At 41.1% G+C, this 25,941-nt stretch overlaps 3 protein-coding genes across 3 annotated transcripts; 2 read left to right on the top strand and 1 right to left on the bottom strand.

The window, feature by feature from the left end:
- Positions 1-68: 68 nt before the first annotated feature.
- On the top strand, positions 69-6,979 carry LOC105391149 (snRNA-activating protein complex subunit 1). Its single transcript, XM_038109706.2, has 8 exons — positions 69-290; positions 1,838-1,982; positions 2,359-2,452; positions 2,847-3,093; positions 4,211-4,345; positions 4,850-4,963; positions 5,385-5,481; positions 5,784-6,979. The coding sequence occupies exons 1-8, from the start codon at positions 254-256 to the stop codon at positions 6,706-6,708; spliced, it is 1,794 nt and encodes a 597-aa protein (XP_037965634.2). The 5' UTR covers positions 69-253; the 3' UTR covers positions 6,709-6,979.
- Positions 6,980-7,573: 594 nt separating this feature from the next.
- LOC105391136 (cytochrome c oxidase subunit 6C) lies at positions 7,574-8,982 on the bottom strand. The gene is made up of 3 exons (XM_011562561.3): positions 8,832-8,982; positions 8,031-8,200; positions 7,574-7,706 (listed from the first exon to the last, which is right to left on the bottom strand). Exons 2-3 carry the CDS (start codon positions 8,198-8,200, stop codon positions 7,643-7,645), a joined length of 234 nt encoding a protein of 77 aa, XP_011560863.1. The 5' UTR covers positions 8,832-8,982; the 3' UTR covers positions 7,574-7,642.
- A 1,147-nt stretch (positions 8,983-10,129) lies between these two features.
- LOC105391148 (protein piccolo) lies at positions 10,130-25,893 on the top strand. Its single transcript, XM_048628068.1, has 10 exons — positions 10,130-10,892; positions 14,610-14,784; positions 15,299-15,491; positions 16,060-16,331; positions 16,674-16,874; positions 17,171-17,290; positions 17,846-18,016; positions 18,422-20,513; positions 20,895-22,310; positions 22,988-25,893. Exons 2-10 carry the CDS (start codon positions 14,611-14,613, stop codon positions 23,053-23,055), a joined length of 4,707 nt encoding a protein of 1,568 aa, XP_048484025.1. The 5' UTR covers positions 10,130-10,892; position 14,610; the 3' UTR covers positions 23,056-25,893.
- Positions 25,894-25,941: the final 48 nt, after the last annotated feature.

Raw genomic sequence — 25,941 nt, 5'->3', positions numbered from 1 at the left:
TGTGCACAGAGAACCAACAAAAAATTTTTGACACTTGGCAGTACATTTATTTCAATTATGGTCTGTGATTTACAAAAAAAAAATGCAAAAAGCAACAGGCGCGCGCGATATTTTCGTCAATTTATTTTTAAAGTTTCAAAAGAAAAATAACTACACATTGGCTTTCGGTACATTGTAGCTTGCAATAAACTAAAGAGTGTAAATGAAATAATGTGTTAGTAAAAAAATTGTTTATACCATATTTGTATTCAAAATGCCCATGCCCAAGCAAAAAAGTAGTAGGACAAGAAGTAAGTTGAAAATTATATTGTTTTATGTTTAAGTTCGTATAGCAATATCCTTATATTGAATACATTAGATTCGAACATAAAATACTACTGATAATGATAACCTGTAGAAATACACTTATGTGTACACAATGTTGAGAATAACTTGATTTGTTTTGATTGTGTTTCATATAAATCATGCCTTAATTTCCTCTTGTAAGTAACAAATGCTCTTTCTTGCAATCAAATTATACCTATGAATCCCTTTATGCAAACACCTAAGTTCACAATAAACAATCCTTAGTTTAAAGAAGTATTTTATTGTGGCCACTTTATTGAAGACACTATAAATACATTGCAAATGAAAACACACTAAAGGTACACAATTAGGGCATGCAATACGGCAATACCGGTATTCGTAATACCGGTATTAGGGACAAAATTCACGCTTTTTCAATACCGGTATTGAAGTAATACCGGAATCGGACTTTTTTAGGCTATAATAAAGCGATTAAGATATAGTATTCCTATGTATTGTGAAAGCGCACTTGTTTCCAACCGTTTGATGCAGTTTTCGGCCGTTTGATATCTACTGTTGTCCATGCGTAAACGGACTCTGGATGTAAAAATAATAATTTATTGTAAAATTTAAACTCTAATACTCAATTCTCGTAAAAATCTATTACAAAATACTGAATTTCATTGCTTTTTCTCGTTTTATTTTGACCTATACGACCTTTAATCACAATATATGCCATTGTGATTAAAGGTCGCGAGGCAAACTTGGAAAAAACACATCCAGAAAAAACGCGATGAGCTGAACTACCGTTTTAGATCTCTCCAATGGCTGCTCGGCCCGCAGTCAAGACTGTCACTAAACAATAAAATGCTTATTTACAAATCCATTTTAAAACCCGTCTGGACTTATGGTATACAGTTGTGGGGTACGGCAAAAAACAGCAACATTGAAATACTGCAAAGATTCCAAAATAATGCACTGAGGACCATAGCAAGAGCTCCCTGGTTTACAAAAACTGATGAAATACATGCTTACCTAGAAATACCTACTGTGAAAGAGGAAGTTAAGCATCTCACAAAAGCCTACAGAGACAGGGTAACAAATCATGAAAATGAGCTGGTGCGATGTCTAACACAGACAGAAATGACCCGTCGCCTTAAACGAAGCCACATCTGGGACAATTATTCAGTTGAATAAAACTGAATAAATTTTAATGAAGGACAGCCTATCAATGGAGAGGCCAGTTCTGCAAGTCACTCTACCACTCAAAAGAACTGCTTATGGTCCAACGACTGATCGCAAGTTAGAACAATCAAGGAACAAAAAAAAAAAAAAAAATATATGCCATTTATTACAAGGAAATCTAATACCGGGATCCCGGTATTGAGTTGCAATACCGGAACTCAATACCGGTATTGAAAATAGTTCCGGTATTGCATGCCCTATACACAATGGTAGGGTTATTTCCAAAAAGCAATTTCTTCCAGCCAACCTTTAATTAAGAAAACCATAACATTATTACCTATAAAAAAATATCATAATTAATTTTCAGATACCCAGGGGATTCTGATAAACTTGGCGGAGGGGTTCTCGGATGACTGCGATGAGCTGATGCACAAGTGCCTGGAGACGGAGACCCTCAACTACCAGGTGTTCTGCAACATCTGGAAGGACATGAACTTCGCTCTGGTGTTCCAGTGAGTTGTTTTAAGTCATGTTACTTTGCTGTCTTGTTTTAGGGATCTGTACATCAAAAGCATTTTTTTTTAAATTATACTTTTTAATTTAATAGCTACTCAGGATCATTTTTGTGGTCTCTCATACTAATTTATTTCTGAAACTAATGCCCCAAGATAACTTTTGAATCTCTTGCTATCTGGCTATTGAAATTCAGCCCTTAAATAAATAGTTCAATGTTATTATTTAGAACAAATTTATAGACCTTATGGAATATGCACAGATGTTCCATTCACATCAAAATGATGGAAAAAAGCATGTAAACTATGAGACACACTCAAAATAGACATTACAAGAATTACTAACAGGTTTATTTTGTGTTCACCAACACAACAGAGGCAAGACTACGGGTGTGGAGGTGGCGGAACTGTCGGAGGAGCTGGTGGCCGTCGCCAAGCGGTACATGGTCGGGAACACCACCAGCTATGAGGTCAGATATATTTACTAAATGGTATTGCTGACACCCTTACAAACTGGCTACTGACACAGGTTGTATTCCAATAAGAAGGCTGAAACGAAAGCATATTTGGGACAGTTTAGGACTATGTTACTTATGGCAACCTAACAATGGGAGGGAGTGCCTGGAACGCCACAAACAAATGCCAAACAACTGCTTATGGTCACTTGAAAACGATTGCACGTAAACGTGACTACAAAAATAAATGGTATTGCTGTGGTGCTACCACCCCACTTGGCATTGAAAACATAATCTCGGGACTAAGTCACATTTCAACTTACTATCAATCAAATCCAATACCCCACACCCTACATTTATTTTCCCAACCAAACCAAAAATCATTAAAAAACACACCCTCCTTTCCCAGGAATGCGTAGCAGGCCTCTTCCTAGTCTACAGCCTTCTCCACCTCCAACCGTACAAGAGGTTTGCCAAACTCCGCATAACCCCAGCAGACCTGGACGCTATACACAGCCTGGAAGACATGGCGCGGCGGCAGAGGAGGTACGACGTCCTGTACATACTGGGCTCTCTCATGATAGGAGGATATGTGGAGTTCCATATTGCTGATAGGGAGTACGGGATTGAAAGTTCTATGAGGAAGGCTTTTGATGGTGAGTTTTGTTGAGAAAATTGCTTTGTTTGAAAGGTTTCTGTTATAAAATTTGAATGTGCTATCATAACATGTCACAGATGAATAGAACCATATATCTGTTTTTAGGGTTCCGTAGCCAAAATGGCAAAAACGGAACCCTTATAGTTTCGTCATGTCCGTCTGTCCGTCTGTCACAGCCGATTTACTCGGAAACTATAAGTACTACAGTGATGAAATTTGATGGGAATATGTGTTGTATGAACCGCTACAAAAATATGACACTAAATAGTAAAAAAAAGAATTGGGGGTGGGGCCCCCCATACATGTAACTGAGGGATGAAATTTTATTTTCGATGTACATACCCGTGTGGGGTATCAATGGAAAGGTCTTTTAAAATGATATAAAGTTTTCTAAAAAACATTTTTCTTAAAGTGAACGGTTTTTGAGATATCAGCTCTCAAAGTCGTAAAAAGTATGTCCCCCCCCCTCTATTTTTATAACTACGGGGTATAAAATTCTAAAAAAAATAGAGGTGATGCATGCTAATTAACTCTTTCAACGATTTTTGGTTTGATCAAAGTATCTCTTATAGTTTTTGAGATAGGTTGATTTAACTGTAATTTTGCTGCTACGGAACCCTTTGTGCGCGAGCCCGACTCGCACTTGGCCGGTTTTTTTTTAATCCTTTAAGGGGTTTTTTCAATAATCAGATAAATGTTTTCTGAGGACTAAAATTGTTGCTATCACTGTCTTATACAAACATTCTGCCGCGATAGCAATTATTCCCCAGATAACTTTTATCTAACCATTTTCAATGCAACCTTCTTAGGGCTGGTTGCAATGCAACCAGCCCTAAGAACATGCAATTTACTCTTTGAATAAGTATCTTTATTCCTTTAAGTACCATATACCTACTAATTAATTATACTTTCTTATGCACAAAAGCATAATTCCCTGTAAGGAGTTGCCTTAATAATCTGCACATGTGTAATGTGCTTTAAATGACAAAACACTCCAAACCTAAACTAGCTAGCTAGCAACTATTTAGTTATAACTATGTATTCTGTCATTGTGATCAGTTGTGTATGTAAGAAAGTGGATCAAATAAACGCTTTATCTATCTATCTAAACACAGCGCCGGTGAGCACCGAGTGCGGAGGCGGCGTGCGTCCTCGAGGAGTGTTCTACCGACAGACGGAGGAGCTGCATCTGCTGCGAGAGCTGAGCGTGTTGGGGGGACGGTACTCGCTGGCTAAGGCTAGCATTTCAGGTGGGCATTCTGTTTGTCTAAATACATAATATATTTTTAGGGAAACTGACTGACTGACTGACATACCTACCTATCAACGCAAAGCCTAGGTAAATGGCTGAACATAGGCACTTATAAGTACCGTAGAGGTGCACTATGAAAGCAATTCCTGAAATTCCTTGGGAAAGCCCACGGGGTCGGGCAAACCTAGTAATTCCATAAGTCTTAAGGTCTAAGCCTGGACTATTTCGCGCTGGTCCACTGCGGGTCGGTGGGTTCACACATCTAGATGTGCTGGTTTCCGCACGATGTATTCCTTCACCGAGGCTAGAAACAGTGCTTGACCGACGGTGAAGTAACGTACATCGTGTTGTGAACGTGACCATCGGTCGAGCACTTTTTCCAGCCTAAGAGCTCGTGGTATTTCTAGTTTAGTTCGAATTATTTAGTTAGTGATAGGTAGTTAATAATAATTATGTTTATTACGTTTCAATAAAGTTTATAACATAAATTTATATCTCGCAGGTGGCAAGAAACCGGAGCGCACGCTCAGCTACGTGAACGAGCAGCTCGCGGCGCAGCTGGCCGCCTCGCTCAAGCAGCTCATCAGCGGCTCGCTGGCCGTGGGCGCCGCCAACAGTGAGTGTTTAACCAATGACGAAAAAGAGAGGTGTTATAAGTTTAAGTGTATCTGTGTGTCCGGGTAACTGGCTGTGGTAGTGTGGCTCCGAAATGGCTGGTCACAGGTAATGCTGACTCTTATATATTTTTTGAGAATGGGTTGAGCCGATTATTATGTATATCAGCCCTCATGGATTGACTATAAACTGTTAACTGGACTAACGGTATTAAAATTTAACTTTAATTGAACTGATTGCATGATAGAAAACATATGAAACATATTATGGTTTCTTGTGTGTGAATGAGAATATGACAGACGGTGGGAAAATATGTATAAGGTGACATGACGCACAAAACCCTGAAGAAGAAGAACATTTCCTGTTATAAATAACTTATGTATCTTTCCCTCATAACATAACCGATGATATTATGATTGCAGTGCGCGAGAACCGGTCGGACGTGGTGATGAAGATCAAGCAGCGCGCCATGATCGAGACCGTCACCAAGATGAGGCATCTCATGAGCACCGAGGACAGGTAAACTGTTCTACATATACAGGGTGTTGCAAAACGGGTATACTAAGCCAAAACCTACGTGTGCAGCATGTTATATCTAAGTCCGTATCTAAAAATAACATCTTCTATAGAAACTTTGTTGGTCACGTGACTTTTAACTATGTAGAATGTTTTTTGGTTCGCAAATTTTTACACCTGTATACTTACTAGCTTTTGGCCGAAAATTTCATTTCATATACCTAGTAGTAGTTCTAATGCTGTTTATTAGGCAACTACACGTTATTATTATCTTCATGTTTTTAAATTAGTTTCTTGTCTTACAGCGAAAGAAAATGCCCTCCGTCGCCTTCCAGTTCAAAGTCTCCTAGAAAGTCCAGTCCAAGGAAGAAAGCTCTAACGAGCCAAGATGAACCAGATAATCTTGCAGATGGTGAAGATGATAAATCTCCAAAGGGAACACAACAAAATGGTAAGAAAACAAGAAAAACAACACCCAAAGGAAAATGTGCCAGTAGAGATCTAACAAAGAACAAAACAGACAATCTAGAAAGGAAATCTACTGGTATTAGATCAACACAAATAAATAAAAGATCTCCAAGAAAAAAGCAAGCTGCACAGAAAACGAAACGAAAAAGGAAAAGTAAGAAATCAATAGATGAGGATACAACTTCAGAAGAAGAACTTGAAGATTTTAAATTAGAAACAGATTTAAGCTCAAATGCCACTGATACAAAGTCTGAACAGTCTTGTGAGGCAGATGAAAGTCGGACAGTTGAATCCAGCGAGAAAATTATTCCTCTAGAAAAGTATGAGGTTCCTGTTGTATTCACTGATCTCAACAGTCAAATAGAAATAGAGTTTATAGACAACCTTAAAACGACAACAAATAACATAGAAGAACCTGAAAATGAACCAGATATCATTCTACCTGATAAACCTAAAGATTGTGAAGAAGACTCCAATTCTAATCGTGTGGCAAAAGGTAAAGGTAAAAGGAGAAAAAAATCGACCAACAATGAAACACAAGTGAAAGAAGAGGAAACTCGTTCCACAAGGTCAAAAACAAGATCACTTGAAGCACAATTTGAAGGGTCTTCTGATGATGAACCTGTAGTTTATCCCAAAGTTAAATCTTTACAGAGAACCATACTAGCTTCGAAGCTGAAAAGGTTAGGATTACTGTCTGTAGCCGATATTGATGAACCGGTGTTGAAGAAACGGAAAGTAAAAGAAGTAGAGAAAGAATAAAATCTTGAAACTATGATATATTTATCGAGATTCTAGATCTAGAAAGCAACTACTTGGCTATTTACTTCCTAACCTCTGTTTTAAGCTACATTTCTAGTAGACAAATATGAGCGAAAGCTCTCTCAAAGAGAATATCAACGTAATGGGAGTAAATATATAAAAATCTTCCATCTAAAAATATATTTCACAAAGAGCCTTTAATGTGCGTGATGTTACATATTTTGTAAATAGGTAGATTAGGGATCACAAGATTGTGAAAATGTTTATAATTCGTAAGTTATTTATTGAAACTGATTTAAATAAATGGCTCAAACTTTATAACATGTATTTTTATTCAGCATGAATATATTATTATTTGTTCACTGATTTCTACAGATAATTTATTGTAAGGGCGTTTACTACTACTATTATAATTGAAAGCCATTAACCACATTTGCCTACTGGGAATGCGGCCTAAGGAGAATACAAAACGATCAACGTGAAATGTAACATTACGTGTAATAGCGTCAACAGTGTGGACGGCACGCGAACTCAACCAGCTTAAAGCCGGGTCCAGACGAGTGTAACGTGTAATGTAACACAAATTCTACGTGTGGACGTCACAACGAGCATTGAGCATTACATGTAAAACTCGCGGTTGATCCATCGGCTGTCGGTTTTCGCGCGAACACAAAAGCGCGGGCAGTGCTCGTTTGGTTGAATTCGTGTGCCGTCCACACTGTTGACGCTAAATTACACGTAATGTTACACTCGTCTGGACCCGGCTTTAGACAATAGGCAAAAAACGCGTCGTTGAGTTTACTACTATAACTAATGTAAAAAACATAGGTACAATTAGGTTCTAAATAAATAATACACTAAAATATAACTTTTATGATTTTAATTTACATAATATTACAGAAACAAAATATACTACAATACCACAGTAACACATCTAGCAAGACTGGAATAAGCCCTTGGCCCTCATTTCTTCAAATTCCTTCTCAGCATCGTAGGTCCTGAAAAACACAAAAAGGTATTGGTAAGTATTTCATATTTATAAACTAACCCCCAAATTCATAGAGCTTTTTGACACTTTACAATAGGTTTAAAATTGACGTTGTGATATACAAATTCCAACTTTCTGTCCGACGTAAAGAGTCGAAACTTGTGTGTTTCAAAGTCAATTTTAACTTTGTTGTAAATTTCCAATACGGTCTATCAATTTGAGGATTAGGATGGATAGTTCAAAAGGTGAATTTGAAATATTCTTTATAAAAGTTACACCTAATCTGCTAAAGTATTCTGGCACATTTAAATCAACACAACATTTACACCCTCACCTGTAGAACTCGGCGTACTGCTTCTTGCGAAGGCTGCACACTCCAACCTGGAAGGCGATGCCTCCGAGGCCGGCGAGGGCCAGCGAGACAATCAGGTTCCTCTTGATGAGCCCGTTGAGGAGACCACGCATCTGGGGCTTGGAGGCCGTGGCAATAGCTTTGTCGGCCATCTGCAAATTATAAGGATAATTTACCTAGTTGTGGGTGTAGGAAATAATGATGTATATGAAGGGTTTTGTATAAATTTGGTACGTATTTGTATTTTAGTTTTGTAAATAATGCAGTAAGTTTGCATTTATTCAAGTACTAATAGATATCAAGTATTGGTAGGGTTATAAACTTAAGTTTGTATAAAAGGAAGTGATAAGTAGTCAGCACTCATGTTTGTGTATTTAACAGAAGTTAACGTGAACAACCGTCATTTTAACATCGCATATCAATTCTAAGCTTTTCATTTGTTTCGCATTACTTAATTTTTGTAATCAGTGAGTGATACACTCGTGTAGGAATGTTCCCAGTTGCCATAATATTTCCAATTTGCAAATGTTTAAGAACATTTGTTTACATGCATACTTTATACGGTGTTTATTATTGAAGTAGAGAACTGGTAAAACTATCCTAATTTTCAGGAAAATTACATTTATTTGACGAACACTTGTGACAATCACAACAGTCTTACATAACCATTTTTTTAAATTTTTTCTATTAATAATTAGTACGTATTGCTAGCCACTTTGTAAGTTATAGTATTTATTAAATTAATAACACCAAATTTTAAGAAAAAATACACGTTTTACTCACTTTTATTGCAATTTTTTGTAACGCAAGTCTCGTGAAAATCGAACAGCAAGTGCAATTTCAAGGCTGTTTCCTTTGTAAGCCTAATCTAAACGTCAAATTAATAATAGAGATCAGCCATTGGCCGAAAAAACCAAGAAGTTATGTTAACCAATCATGTTCGTGTTTTGTCAATGCGTTTTCAATTTCTTGATTTGACTTTAGTGTTCTCTATGGCCTGGCAAAGTGTAGAAAACCAGCTAGTTTTTAGTACAAAAAGATTTTTTATTATTTCTCTTCTAAACATATTTGCTAGGCTTAGCATTTTGCAGGCACTTAGCGGATTTCACCCTGATCAAGGAATATTATATTCTTACGAGGGCATTCAGCTTGTCGTTAGAGAAGTACTTATATTTTATTATTTTTCCTTGGCCTCCAGCCTCTTGTTAAGGTTGTTAAACAGTGCACAGCACAGGCAGAACAGCTGAACGGGGTGGAGGCAGCCAGTACACAATCGCATTCTGCTTCTCGACTGGATGAGGATAAGGGTTGGAAGTTGGAAGAAGAAGAGGGTAAGAGGGGAAATTGGACTCAAGCCTCGGTGCTGCATTTTTACAACCTAACCTACTGAATAAACTAAATTAGAGCCCGGATGAGCCCGATATCAAAGGTACGATAGAATTCGATACTAAGTACGATTTTGCAAATTTTATACAGTATCATCATCATCAGCCAATAGTCATCCACTGCTGGACATAGGCCTCTCCCAAGGAGCGCCACAACACTCGGTCCTCGGCCTGTATGTATCAATAGATTTGTAAAATAAAATGTGAAGTTGGTTAAAATTTGTTAGCCATCTACTCATTTTATGTTAGGCTGTTCCTGTACCTAAATATAAATAGATTTCAACTAAAAACATGTTGTGCTGTGCAAGCTGAGTATTTGAAATATAAAAAAGTTTTCAAACTTTTAGTTTTGGCCCCCATAAACAGGAAGTGATTCGTGTCCTATCGTTTCAGCGGCAACCAATCAAAGTTCGATAAATTATTACAAAACATTGAAATTAACTTATCTACCAATAGAAAACAACTTTCAGTAGAGCATGAAAACAAGTTTATGTAACTTTGAATCAGCGTTACTTTATTCTTGTTAAAATAATAATGTACAAAACCTAAATAGTTTAAAAATAATCATTTATAATTTTTATTCATAAATATTGGGTTTCCTATACCATAATATAATGTTTCTGTATATTTATCGAATTTTATTTGTTGTACAAGTTACCGCGGTGCCAAGTCACACCATGCAAGTTTTGTCTACGGTCGAAGTCAATGCGCATGTCAACTTGAAAATTGCAAATGGCGGCCGTTGTTATTGTTCGTACCGAATTATCTATTTGTAAATTATATACTAATCTTTTTAGCGATTTTTCTACTGATCAGTAATATTGAGACGATGCTTTAACTTCTCGTAATTCGGCAGGACACGTTTTATGTACAATTTTAAGTGTTTTGAGTGTTTTTTCAGTATTTTATGTGTGTCATGCAAATGGGGTAAGCTGGAATTATCAGACGTCGCTTAGGTTGTTTTGGACAGTTTCAATAAGAAAATGGAGTGAACTTCTGTGACATTTTGTGTGAAAACGGATGCAGTATAGAGTTAACCAACTTTTGCGCTACGTATTACAAGTGGCGAGCCCAGAGAAGAGCAGTAATTCACCAATGTTCCATGCCGTGACTGAACACCCCGAACATTTCAAAATGGCTGCTGCTTTTCACGATATATGAGCTTTGCGTCACTGGAACATAAATCCGTGGATTCGTTCGATGAAGAGATTCGCGATCGTCTAGTTGTGTGATTACGTGTGAAAAGCGAAAAAAATACTGTGAACAGTTGTACGTTGGCCTCAATAGTGGCACGGGGGTGTTGTATCATATGTTTTTGGAGTAGTGGTCATCGGACATAGGACCTATATTCCCTTGCAACCGAGCCGGATTGATGTCGCGTTTGATATTCCGCGATGATTTTGGACAGGGGAGAATAGATCTACGGAGGAATTGAACGGAATGTGACATTGTATGAGAGGTAAGTGGTCAATTTGTTGCTTTATTTACATATTACGCGTGCGAAGTCCGATGTTGCGATTCCAAAATGGACACAGTGGTGGTCGGCCGCGGCCGCCGGGCCGTCCGCGGGCTCCCGCGCTGAAAAACATTTCCATCCCCCGCTTACAGGAGTCCTCACATCGCCACTCGCGTTCGTGTGTTGTGTAACATGTTGTTTGAAAAGAGACATGCTGGTTTGTTTTTAAGATGTCACTTTTGCTGATGAGCACTTTGTTTTTTTCACAATTTGCATAGCTACGTGATTGTGCTGAGTGGGACTGGGTGATCCACATTAACATTGCAATATGCATTTATTCATTTTCAATATATAAATGCACTTTTGAACTTGATATTGTTGGCTTTTGTGTCTAGATCATTTCTAAACATTATCCTTGGTGATTTTTATGATACATGTAGTAAATGCAGTAATAAAATATTTATCACACCTACTTTAAAGTCACTTTGCTATGAAACACACATTATAACACGCTGTTATGTTGTAAAACATGTTGTTACTCCTAATTAAATAGATGCTTTCCTTGATCATAAATGCATTTCTCTTTGCATGTCATCTTCTAGTATTTTATGTCACATTTAAATTTATGAAATCTCGTGACATTGTATTTTATGGCTAATCACTAAGTTAGATGAATATCTAAAATTATCTATTCAGCAATATTGTAACCTGCAAGTAATGCACAAACATACATTTTAAAAAAATGGGTGCATGATTAGATGCTGGTGTTAATAAAGATTCTTTTTAAAAACATCAGTAAATTTAGTGCCAGACCGTGTCCTGTGCGATGTGATTTGAGACCTGTATTACATCCTCTAGGCACGTAATGAGTAAAGTTACTATTAAATATAATAAATTAACTGCCAATTGATAAATAAAATTTGATTAATTAATACCACTACACCATTTGGTTTCTTGATCTCATCAACCAAATAATATTCCTACCAATTTTTACTGAACTGTATTTTCATAACAATAATGGGATAAATAATCTCCAAATACAAGTTTGACCTTGATAGTATTCAATTTATTTAAAGTTGCTGTGTATACAATAACTGAAATTCTTAAAACAGCCTTTTTAGCTTGATAATACTTTTTTTATTGCTAAAATACCACTAATTGAGAATATGCTCCTTTTTTCGAATTCAGTTAAACAACAATTGAATTCTGTCCTAGACCCAATTTAATAATTACAATAAACCATGGCATATATTTTTTTGTAATCATAATTTTTAATCAAGTCAAAACAACTGTTATCATTTTACTTGGTAGGTAGGTAACAGAATACATAATAATATACAGCCAAATATTTATGCTTTATTTTGTTTTGGATATTTATATTTACTTACAAATATGACAAAATAATGTCAAAATCATTTTAAATCTGTGAAAATACTTAGGTTTAGGTAATTTATTACATAAGCTAAAAATAATTATTTATGTTCATAAAATATAGGGATGGTAGCTAATTATACATAGTGAAAAGCATTGACTTATAATTATATTACTAGTGTAAGGACAGGCCCAACTGCTCTAGAAAATGACACAAAAATTTCATAAACCTGTCATAATTTGTATGAATTAGAAGCAGTGTGCGGGTGTCATTTTCTTTTGACAAAACCTTCATATCGGCATATCATTCCTTTTGATATCATTGGTGAAAAGTATATAATTTAATTCAATAATTTTTTATTAGCAATGGAATGACGTTTTGTTAATTTATGTTTTTTTTGTTAATTTCATTAAAAAAGTGTGGATATTTTAAAAGCCACGAAATATAAAACTTTCCTCAAAGAAAACAACAACAATCATCACATAAAACTTAAAATACTGATGACTTTCTAATGGAAAGCATTTTTTAAACATTGAATGCACAAGTCACCCTAGTCAGCATAATAATTTCTTGTAAACAACAAAAATATATTTTAACTTGGATGTTTCATATAATAGTCATTTAGTTGCAATCATGAAGGTTTACGAATTATTTATGAAATGCATCTCTTCTTGATAAGAAAATTGCTTAGCTGCAAGTGTTGCAACTAATTTAATTCATTAAAATGTGTTAACTATTATCCATTACATAGTTGATTATCAATAGAGTTATAGGTGAAGACATAGTTCATATTATTATGTATAATTCTACAAATTAATGTCTCAATAACATCATTTCTAATTGATATAATACAAAAATATAAGTTTGATTTAGTTTGTAGTTGCTAAAGATGACCACCCTTGGCTATCTTAGCTTAATGAGTTGAGTTTGAATTAATGAATTAAAATCTCTATTAACCCAGCTTTAGACTACTGAATTGTATGAAATTCTGGTCTGTAACCAGTTCTAAACCAGTACTCTCTTTAGTCTATGTTTTATATGATAAATAAATAAATAATATACCCCCTTTATATCTTATATGCTGCATAATGTAACTCAATGAACAGAAAAATCCTCAATATCTTAACAACTCTTAGTGCCAATTTCTCCATAGTTGGTTATCTAACCGACAGGGATTGATTTATTAATTATACGTCATCTCCATATAAAATTCATGACAGATGTGTCTAAAGTCAACCACTACTCCCTGGTTATGCTCTAACCGACTATGGAGAAATTGGCACTTCATGTGGTCTCTTACTCTGGAGACAGGATTACTGAGTCGTAAATCCTTCCTTTCCCCAGTGCCTAAAGGTCTTCGCACATTATAACAACTCACCAGCGACTCCTATGCTAGACATGCTATGCTATTTAAGCCCTGTGTCATATGTTCAAGGTTTAATTTCAAAAAATGATTATAAAGTAGTGTACGACGAGTGGCCTACGCATCGTACACTAAATGTCTAGAAAAACTAAAGGAGTGTGAGTAGAGTTGCTGCTGCGTTGGCGTGGAGTTGTTATAATGTGCGAAGACCTTTAGTGCAAAAATAACATAATACAATACACTTTATTTGCACCAAGAACAAAAACTTAAAATAAACCAATACAAATAGGCAGCTTTATGTCTTCCATACAGCACTTAACCCTTATGAAAATCTAACTTCTTGTCTTGTCATACAATTCTATTCCTCATGAACCTTCCATGTATTGGCATGCAACTCTTAACCCTTATGAACATTCCTTCAACCCCTTTAACATAGTTTCTCCTGTAGGTACCTACTTCCTGTGGGTTGACTGGTAGGAAATACTTTTAGCATTAAGTCCACAATTTGTACATTTATTTATATATTTGTGCAATAAATAATTAAATTAAACCAACCCACACTAGGCCAGCGTGGTGGACTAGGCCTAAAACCCTTCCTTCATTGCAAGGAGACCCGTGCCCCAGCAGTAGGAACGTGATGATGATGATTATTTCATGTCTTGGCATACACCTCTAACCGCTCATCTCCCCGGCAGCATGGCAGCAGACCCTTATGACATTCAAGTAATTCAGTTAAAGCTGCGTACAGACGGGCCCAATGAACGCCCAACGATGGATATTTATCATACATAATACAGGGGCAGATTGCAGCAACGAAGGTCAACAAAACCCGTTCGTTGGCGTTCGTTTGGCCGGTCTTTATCACATGTGACATAAAATTGTAACCCTCACCTCCCCGACAGCATGGCAGCAGACCCCTATAGCAATTCAAGTCATTCAGTCAAGACATGTGACATACACCTCTAACCCTTGATTTCCCCATCAGCATGGCAGCGGACAGCGACGGCGCGGGCGCGGAGGCGGCGGCGGGCGCGCGCGTCGTGGTGACGTGCGAGGGCGACCTGCACGACCCGAGGTTCCCCGCGCGCCTGCGCCGCCTCCTCAAGGACCTGCGGGCGTTGCTGGCCGAGCCGAGCCCGCACACGCTCAAAGTTAACAAGGTAGGAGGGGAACAGAAGATGATTGAGGGTTGATTTTTCAGTAGACAGTTAAAAAAATTATATCTGAGGAGCAAAATTGTTACTGTCACTGTGTAATTCGCGCGACAGCATCATTTTTCCGCAGATAACTTTATTCTGACCATACAAAACAACACAAAGTAATAGCAACTAAAGTAAACTTTGTAAAAGTTTCTGCCTCTAGATTTGGTCTGTGTCTTCTTCAGCTGTACAGTGTACAGACACAGTATTTTTATGTATTTAAAATAAATTAAGTAAAAATTTCAAGTGTCTTCCTCATTGTCCAATATTTTTGAATGTTTTTAATCAGTTCAGGCTTAATTTCAAACATCATTTTTGGCCAAGATTAGGCAACTCAAATATTTAAACATTTACACCATTCTTTTATTAATTATTTTTCGATTCTATCATGTTTTTCAAAAAGTTGACCCAATATGTAAATGCAACCACATCATCCTCCCAACCAACTCCCAACTGACCCATTAACCCCCCGCAGGTGGAACCGTGGAACTCAGTGCGCGTAACCCTATCGGTGCCGCGCGCGGCGGCGGCCCGGCTGCGCGCGCTCGCCGCGGCCGGCGCGCCTCAGCTCCGAGCCCTGGGGATCCTGTCGGTGCAGTTGGATGGGGACGCGGCCGTGAGCCTGCGGCTACAGCATGGCGCGGAGCTGACGATTAATACTACTGATGGTGAGTGACGCTTCTGTTATAGGATTGGGAGCAGTCGTTTTAAGATGAATCTGCCTGGGCATTGAGCGTAGTGAGCCCTAGCTCTGGGAATCCTGTTCTGTGCAACTAGATGGAGACGCGGCCATCAGTAGGTTACAACAGGGTAAATAATGGCGCTGGAACTGGCTAATAATTCTACCTACTGATGGTGAGTGATGCGTCAAACTTTGGATAGGGAGCAGTTCATAAGTAGGAACTTATGTAACCGCCGTCATTGTCGTATAGTTACTTCAATAATACAATAGGTATAAGTATTGTTTGTAGCCCCAGTATTCCTCAACAAATCTATCTCTGATCTTTAGAACACATTATTTGCGCTTGTGGTAGATGCTTATCTCTTTTGTTATGGAGGAACACAAAATACTAAAAATATCTAGCCCGTTTAAACCTCCAGACTGTTACATATTGCTATATGGGCTAAACCAAACAGACAACAGTAATTCGAAAAGGGTCTATTCAACCCTCTCTACAATTATCGTAAACCCACACAGAAACCAACAAACATAACCCAACCCAATCCTTCTTCCAGACGCGACAACGTCGGCCGCCCGCCCACCAGCGGAGCTCATAGCCGGGCTGGGCGGCATTGGACGCCTACTAGAAGGGGACGCCACCGCATCTGCATCCACATCCACCCCAGCTGAGACCCCGGCGTCCACGTCCAGAGATACCCAGTTCAAGAGCCCGAATACTGTGTGTCCGATGGATGGCAAGATCCCGCAGACGATACCGACGCCGGCGGCGGACCGCTGCGAGTATCCGTTTGGGAGCATGACGCAGGCCCGGGTTATACATCGGAAGGTAAGTCTGGTTCCAAATACTGTTTTTTTTTATTTTATTTTTTATTTTAAAAATCATCATTTGATTTACAAAAAAACGCAAGAGTAACATTAAAGCTTTCTAGAGCGTCAAAAACGCACATACTCAGCATGTGCTGTAGAAATATATTTTTTCTAACCCGACAAGGCAATTTGTCACCAATAAAACAAAATCGGAAAAAAACACATACGACACATAACATCATCAATACACTCACGAGCAATGAAAAAGTTCCAGTGTCTATGGATCGGCAATGACAGATGCAGCTTTTTCATTGCTTGTGAGTGTATATCACAACTAGTCTAACACTACACCTCTTTCCAGGAGAACACGCTAGGCGTCCGCCCTACAGCGCCGGAAGCGTTCCCCTCGCCCCCCTTCCCGCCGCCCCCGTACCGCGCGCCGCCGCCCAACGTGGCGCAGTCGTCGCCTCTGTTAGTGAACCTGCTGCAGAATGATGCGCCCGCGCCGCCGCGGCCCAAGCCGCCGGTTAGACGGGAGGGCATGGATGATGGAGTTGGACAGGTGAGAATAAAATAAGAGTATTTATTTTTATAGCGCTGAATAGGTCCGGCTCGAAGGACCAATAAAAGGTCCAATAAAAAAACTGGAATCGTGATACAGTGATGATAATCTACCTCGATAAAGATGCTGATACGGCAGGTGAGTATCTTAAATACGACAGAATTCCGGAAATCGACACTGCAAGTCCTTAATTGCGACATCTGCAGAGCTTGGGGTTTTTATAGCGCTGCGCTAAGACACCGAAGTATACAAGACATAGAGACTAGCTCCACATAGAGACTAGCTCCACATAGTAGTCGTCCAACGTGGCGCAGTCGTCGCCTCTGTTAGTGAACCTACTGCAGAATGATGCGCCCGCACCGCCGCGGCCCAAGCCGCCTGTTAGACGGGAGGGCATGGATGATGGAGTTGGACAGGTGAGAATTAAATAAGAGGATGTATTTTTATAGGTCCGGCTCGAAGGACCATTAAAAGGTCCAAATCGAAGAATGGTTGTTACCACTGCGAGTGTTAATAGCGATATTCGCTGCGGTGAGGTCTTTATATCGCTGCGCTAAGTAGACTAGCTAGTAATTTAACTGAAAGAAATCTTTATTAAATTCCGAAATGTATATAAATGGATATTTACATGTATTTGACTTGCGATAAACTGTGTAAGTACTAAGACGTTTAGACAGTGCTACCGAGATTGGAATTTTGTACTTGAACTTCTGCTAAATAAAACAGCTTTTTCATAAGTGGCTGAGTATGAAGACTACAATGGCCTGACGAGAAGGTTCACTGATAAAAATCCTGTATACCAATGTCGGTTGTCCACTGTCCAGGTTCTATAAAACTGTCTCGATCTATGTTGTTATTGGCCAACCTGCTACAAATAACCTAAGAAAACCTTGAGTTGACCGTATTGCTGAGGTTCACAACCTCCACAAACTTACACAACCCCCACTCTACAACCCACCCCCCCCTTTCAGGCCGAGATCCAGCGCACATTCGAGTACCGCGCCCCCCGCGCGCGCGCCCCGCGGCCTCCCCCCGCGCGCCGCCCGCCCCCCCCGCGCGCCGCGTACCGCGCCCCCGCCCCGCGCCGCCCCGCCTATCCGGAGGGGTTCGCGCCGCCGCCGCCGCCCTATAGGATGCAGCCGGTTAGTTGGACTAGAATACTCTTTCTTTAATTTCTTTTTCTTTATTTCACACATATGGTTATTTTTTTTAAACTAACTTTTCGTCCAGTCTGTACGAATACCTTCTGATAAAGCTATAAGAAATAAGTTGTGATCATGAGCCCGTAATTAATGACCACTACTGGCCACAACACTCATTCCTATGGCCACATGTCTCATCGGTTCAGAGGTGTGGTTTCTACAATTTACCCCACCAGTCATCTTTATATGGACAGTCAGTCCACTGGTACTGTTTAAGTAACCAAACAGTAATCTCCAGAGTAAGTCATGTGATATTGATAGCAAATTCTCCATCTTTTACAATGCCTCTCACTGAAATACACATACGAAACCAGCGCCACTAACAAACCAATCTCCACATTCTAGGCGGGGCAAGTGCGGCAACGTCCCCCCGTGGCCTCGGTCTCGCAACCTCGAGTCACACCAGAAGACCTCAGCGCCTTACTACCACCGCCAGCCAACTCCATGGACCAGAAGACCCAGTCCAGCGTGCAGGAGTTCCAGCGATACCAGCAGCAGTACAACGCGAGACAGATGGCGGCGAGTCGCAGCCACGCCCCTGACTGGAACGAGCCCTACCGGGACATCGGACTAGCGCTGGCGGACTTACCCGACAACTGCGATCTAGATCAGCTGTTGCCGACCCTAGATGCAGACCTAAATTTAGATGATACGGCCCTCTCGGCGATTTCGGATCTAGATTCGAATGCGAAGCTGGATTTGCTGTACGATCAGAATCAAGATAATAGCAATTCGGCGACGCCGGATTCGTTATTACAAGAGATAACGGGGCCGTTTACTAACGCGACGGTGAACGGACCGTACAGTTCCGAGCCCGCGCCCAGCACCAGCGTGCAGACAGACAATGTGCCTTCGGGGTCGAAGAGCGAGGCGAAACCGAGCGAGGTGTTCATGCCGCCGCCGCCGCCGCCGCTCGTGCGGCCGCCCCCGCCCCCCGCCAGCCCCTCCTACCCCGCCTTCAAGTCGCCGCCCGCCGCGAGCTCGCCCGGCGGGTCCATGCCGCCGCCGCTGCGCCTCCCCGCGCGCCCCGCGCCCTGCACCGCCACCGTCGGCTCGCAAGCCACACAGCAGGAGATCGAGGAGCAGAGCAAGCAGTACCTGATCAAGACCCTCATGCGGGACGACGACGCGCCGCCGCCCAAGGAGCAGGAGAGGAAGGAGGAGGTCACCGTCGCGCAGTGCAAGCTCCCTGACAACAGGCTGGCTGAGACCGGCACGGAGCCGGTCAAGGAAACGGAAGACAGCAAAAAGGCGGAAGAGGAGAAACTAAAAAGGCTAGCCAAGAAGGAGGACAAGCTAATAGCGCAGAAAGGAGGCAAGCCGCGCGCGGGCAGCAAAGAGAAGCCCGCGATACTGAAGGACAAGATCGTCCGCGACCCCAAGACTACCAAAGTTGCCTTAAGTCGACCGGCTGCGAACAAGCCGGCGACGCCCCCGGAGGCGCCCAAGTCTCCGCCCGGAGAGAAGGAGTCGATAAAACTCAGGTTAAAGCTGGACAAGAACGAGCCCGTTGTACAGCCGGTGTATAAAGCGGACGTGAGCTTCGTGAACCAGCAGCAGAAGAACGACAAGACGGAAGGAGAGTTGCGGGTGCCGCCGCTACACATCTCCCTGCGAGGCAGGAACTCGGCCGTCATCAAGAACTCCAAGAAGGAAAAGAAAAAGTTCCCAAACTCTAGCGATGTGCACTCGAAGAAGATCAAGATTAGGAAGTCGTCGGAGTCCGATGAGAAGTCGCATAGGAGGGATTCAGATGAGTCGCTAGCGACCAAGTCGAGCGACAGCACTGAGAACGCGAAGACTGACGACTATCTGCATGTCAAGAGCATCAAACTCAACAACCATTATACTGAGGGTGAAAACAAGACGGAGATACCCGGTGATAATAATGTCGTCTACAGAATGAAGTCCATCTCGAAGAACGCTCACATCGTGACCAAGGCCGCGCTGGACTACAAGCTACTCAACAAGATGCAGAGCCTTGACGGCATCAAGATCAAGAAGAAGTCCAAACTGAGCGAGACGGGCAAGTCCACGGACAAGACGGAACGGGACACGGAGTGGAGGAACGACCTGTTAGAAAAAGAAGGCAAGTACGCTCAGAACGAGGGCTACAGAGAGCCAAACAACCACGAGAACAAGAAGAAGTTACCAACCACCCCCAAGCCCGGGGACAAGGATAGGATATGTGATAGTTTAAAGTCCAGTGAAGTTACAGACGAGGGTAACAGTGTGCAAAAATCGGGTGCTATAGACGATATCATGCTCAAGTGTAACCAACGGACAGTATTGGACAGTGCGGACGGTACGGAGGATGTTAAACATAGTGACGGTGATAATAAGTTGAAAAGGACACTCGCGGATAGTGCTATAACCTCACCCAATGGACTGATCGCCTCAGAGAAGAAGCGGAAGGTCAGCCACGGATCCTGTCCAGGTGAGATCGTTGTTCAGTCTTTTTAACAATCACGAGGTAAAGGATCATTGGCAAATTGTACATATTCTGTTAGGAAAATTTTATAGAGCAATTTTATTTGGCACTGTTGTTTTACATGTTTGTTGTTGTTTGTATGATGTATGTAACATTGGAATTCGAAGAATGGACTTAAATTTATGAATAAGGAATTGAAAATATTATATTATGTAAATAAAATAGCCTAATTATAGAACCAATCTAACTTTAGAACTGATTGTGAACTGACTTGACGAAATGCATTTTTTTATCATTATAAAAAACTGATATCTAACACATCGCCACTTTCTTTTCTCTTCCCCCACCCCCACCCCTAAGAGGCCTAACCGTTGTCTTCCATTGCAGATCCTCCCGGATCCACCAACGTAGGCACTCTGGGGGCGGAGTCCCCCCCCGGGCCGCGCGCGCCCGGCGGCTCCCCGCGCCGGCGGGAGCGGCCCAAAGACAAGTCGTACTGTAAGCTCATGGCGGAGCGCGCGCGCCCCGACGCCGACAAGTTCGCCAACCGGTCGCCCAACTCGCAGGCGCAGGGCGAGGACTCGGGCATCGAGTCCATGGACGCGTTGTCCGAGAAGTCGCCCAACCAGGCGAGCCAGTCGCCGCCGGGCCCGCAGCGCAAGGAGCGGCTCGAGCTGCCGTCCACGTCGCCCACCTCCGTGCAGCGCATCATCGGCGTGGCGCCGCGCTACGAGCCCGACCCGCGCCTGGACCACATGGCCGACATCGAGGCCGAGCTCGCCAAGATGCACGCCGACCACAACGGCGACCCCCCCGATGCCAAAGACCCGCCGCGCGAGCCCACGCCCATCCTGCGCGACAAGGAGCAGCCGCTCGACCTCACGGGCGCCGCGGCCCCCCCGCCCGACCCCGCACACGACCCCGCCGACACCAAGAAGGAAAAGGTCGAGGACTTCGACCTGCCGAGTAGAGGCACCCCCCCGCTGTACACCTACTCCAACCAGGAGAAGGTGAACGACGCGCTAGAACTCAAGGAGGAGAAGGCGTCGATAGCGGAAAACGGAGACACGAAACTAGAACCACAGGAGAAGGAGAAAGTGGAGCCGAAAATCGAGCGGTTGCCGCTGAAAGCGGACTTTCCCGATAAAAGTTTACTCGAACAGCTGCTCATAGAGATCCCGACGCCGGACTACGCCAAGCGGCCGGAGTCGCCGTCGCCGTCGGCGCTGGAGCGCGTGGCGCGCAGCAGCGTGCGCACGCGCAGCAGCAGCAAGATGAACAGCCCCGCCGACGGACCCAAGACGCCCCGCCTGAGCCCCGGACTCAACAAACTGGACAACCGCTCCGACTCGCCCCTACAGCCCCGTAACTGTCTCAGGAGCGGGTCGGTCGACAAGACCAGCCCGCGCACGATAGCCAACGCGCCGCCCGCCAAACCACCAGTTAAACGAAAGCGGAGGGAAAGCGAAAGCTCCTGCGCATCAACCCTGAGTTGCGAGGAAGGAGTATCCCCAGGACGACCGAAGAAAAAGCCTCGCAAAGTGGAAGGCGCTAAGCCGACGGTCGGGCCGGACGGTAAAGTGAAAAAGGACAGTGACAGTGACAGTGACGAGCCGCTGATATGCAAAGTGCGGGGCAAGGGGGGCAAGACCATGAAGGTGGCGGTGAAGGCGGGCGCGAAGGGCGCGGAGGGCGTCGGCACGAGGCGCTCCGTGCGGCACGGCCCGCCGCCCGCCCCCGCGCCCGCGCCCGCCCCGCTGCCGCCCAACAACACGCCCGTCAGGCGGAAAACTAGGAGTGCTGGTGAGTACATGGCTACATCTACTTACTTATGACTAGTAATCGTCTTCTAACATAGAAGATTTCGGCTTTTATGACAGAATGTTACCTCGAACCATGGGCGGTGCCTATGTCAAGTACCTAGGCCATTATTGGTGGATCATATTGTGTAAATAAATAAATAATAGTTAAATAATTTAAGCTAAACTGATTCCATACAAGAGCACTTTGACCTCTTCTCTTGTACTACAATGTGCCAAAAGACCTAGGATGCTAATAGCCTAGCAGTAAAATGCTATTAGATGACGACCAACCGAAGCCCGATAATGATGATGAGATACTGTAGCCGAGAGAGCTACATTAATAATGGTGATTAATCATACAGATGTTAGGGATTTCCCCGTTACATTTATTCTTTGGGTACGTCTTCTATCGGAGATGTCAATTATTTAGCTTCTTTATCTCGGAAGGATGCGGTATCCATAGTGAACAGTCGCTTAGATTCTGGATGTCGTTTTACGACTGGGTCTTCGAAGGCTTTGGATTTTTCCGTGTAGGAGAAGTAGCAGTAAACGATATTTATTGTTGGTCATACTGTTAAACCTTTCTGTGACATCCTATTAGCTATAACCTTACATACCTTTACTCTATGTACACCATGCCTTTACCATTCTCTAACCAACTTCATATGTTACCCGCAGTGGGCGAAGGCGCGATCCCGACGCCGGGGCTGGTGCGGCGGCGGCGCGCGTCCCGCGACGGCAAGTGACGCCGGCGCCGGGCGCTGCGCCCGCCCTCGCCGCTACACCTACACGCACCGCTCACGCCACACATTTTATGAATCTCAACGTTTGTAAAATCAACAGTGCAATATGTTTTTCAGTGCAGAGATCTTGACTCTGGAGTGCGTGTGTAAGTGTGCGCGTGTAAGGGCTCTGTGAAGCCTTCGTTTTTAATTAGGGAACAAATGTTACCATTCTCTGTAAACGCACTCGGTTTCTTTAAGTGTAAGTTTTGTTTCACGTAATTATGGAGTAGTGCAGTTAAGACACACCGGCGGCGACCCGTTGCGAAGTTTTCAAGTCAAAGTGTGATAGCCTTAGCTAAGTAAATTAATAAATTGAAAGATTGTATCGCTGTACAGCTGAACGTTTGCGTCGCCACATTGTTGAATAGATTAAACCGATATTGTAATAAAAGAGTAAATGAAATAAATGTGCATATAAGATTTTTTTAAGATATTTTCGTACGGTTTTGCACGTAATGAATAATGTTGCGATATTTGACGCCGCGTCCGTCTGTAGGTTTGATTTGATGGTTTGGCGGGAAGGTGACACCATTTTGTGTTTAAAAACTTGAAAACATAATTATAATTTTAAGAATTCTACCCGGTTTATTGCTATAATTTGGAATCACTGTAATCAAATTAATTTATGGAGGTATTTTCGCAGCTCGCCAAACCATTGCGTGGCTGCGTTGCGTTAGCGATTTAATATTTAGGAATTCACGACCAATAATTGTAATTTGAACGATTGAAATGTACGTTCATAAGGATTCTATTTTTGACCAGCGTAAGTTAAACATTTAAACACATAAATCATGAATTAATTAATCAATTTAAACTTGAATTCCAACGACATCCTATATTGTTGCCATAAATCTTAGATTTATATTTTCCTTAGAAACATAAAACCTTAATTTTAAACATAAGGAACCACTTAAGTTATTGTTGTACTTTTTATAACTATTTTATAGTCTAATTTACGTTGGTCAGATCTTATTGTGACTGATAATTTTCAACAGTTGTCTGTTAGGGCTTCCAGATTATAACACTTTCGTTTACCGATGCCCCAATTTGAGTTCCCTACATAACTTACCTTACTTAATTGTTTTTGACCTATTTATTATTTATTTCGAATCATGGATTTAACCAAAAATCTTTATATTACACCAGTGACGTTATTTTTTGTAGACATGATATCATTCGTTTTATATTAGACTCATTTGCACTGTATATAGAAAGATATACTTTTTTTTATAGACATTAGACACATAGACACCAATGCAGATTTTATAAATATTTGCAAATATTTGATTCACCTTGCGTTATTTAAAATGCATTAAATTAGATGGACCCTTCAAATTATTTTTAAAGCTAAATTCGTGACATTAAAGAATTATGGACTTGGTTTTCTGAGCGATTAAATTATTTTTAAATTCTGATCTTGTTGTTCCTACTGAGGAATACTCTAAGCAATAATACAAGGATGTGACTTTTTTATAGTTATTTTGACATGGCTTTTTAAACTTCCTTTTGCCTCAACAATACAGTATTTCTTACTATAACTTTTAAATTTGTCCCCATTTGTTATACTGTCCTATCCTAGTATCCCTACTTTAAAAAAAAACTTTGATGTTACTTGTTAGATCAACAGTGATAGCGCTACAATACAAAAAGTACTAGTGTGTATGTAGTATGATAGTAGTATAATACATACATCGCCTGAACTATGTGCCCTTTAGTGTGCCGCGTGTATAGCTGTGTGTAATGTGTATTGCATTATTTCTATGTGTAAGCGTGGAGCCCCATTGGTGCGTTGAGCCGCGTCGACTCAAATGAGCTGTCATAAAAACTTGCCGGTTCTTTGGGACGGCGCGACGCAACGCACCAATGGGGCCTCACCCTAATAGTGTTAAGGGCGCGAAGGAAAAGAAGCGGAAGGCGGAAGCACGCTGTATAGAAAAACATGTTTTTTTTCTCAAAATCATATCGGTACAGACCGGTGTACAATTGTAAATGTTTATGTATAGACGAGAAAATTAATATAATATGTTACATGTTAAGAATTGTTTTTGAACGTTTTTCAATAGTTTTCGGGTGGTTTGGGTGTAAATAGTGGCGCCGGAGATAGAACATTGAGGAGCGACTCCTGTAGGAATGCAAAAGCCTTATACTGTAATTTAAAAAGTATGAATGTTGCAAGCTTGTAAAATATAATTTTAATAGAGGGAACTGTCTGAATAAGCTGTATATTGGGTGTATAGTTATCCTTTAGACATTTGTTTTGTTTTTTTTCACTTATTGATAGTAATTTATGCTGATAAAAATATCTATATTATACATTTATATACATAAGAGAAGAGAAATACAAATAGTTTTAACACTATACATATAGGTTAGGGGTAACACCACACTTCAAATAGCTATAGTTTTGGTATGTAAACATTATATAACGTGTATATAGATTGCAGAATAGTAAATGAAAAGAATTGATACAATAAAATTAACTTTATGTTATTGTAATATTTTGAATAGTATGTGTTGAGGGGTTATCGCATCGCTACGAAGCGACATAGACAAGGCGCCTGTACATTTTTTGTTGCTGGCAATTATTATAAAGATTCGTCTACCCATTTTTTAAGTGCATTATTTTTTTCTGTAAGTTGCTTTCTCTGTCGTTTGAACATTATTTTTAAATCATATAAACTACGACGAGTCATGGTGGATTATTATCATATTATTATGAATGAAAAGAAATAAGGAATATTATTGTTCTGCTATTATTAAATTTGTAAAGTTAGTTTATTAATAAATGAATAAAAAATATCAGCTGTTTTAATTATATGTTTTATAAATTTCCACAGGTTCCTTTGT

Source organism: Plutella xylostella, chromosome 20 (assembly GCF_932276165.1).
Source record: "Plutella xylostella chromosome 20, ilPluXylo3.1, whole genome shotgun sequence".
Classification (NCBI taxonomy): Eukaryota; Metazoa; Arthropoda; class Insecta; order Lepidoptera; family Plutellidae; genus Plutella; species Plutella xylostella.
Note: the sequence above shows the minus strand (reverse complement) of the source record. Positions and strands in the feature narration are given on the sequence as shown.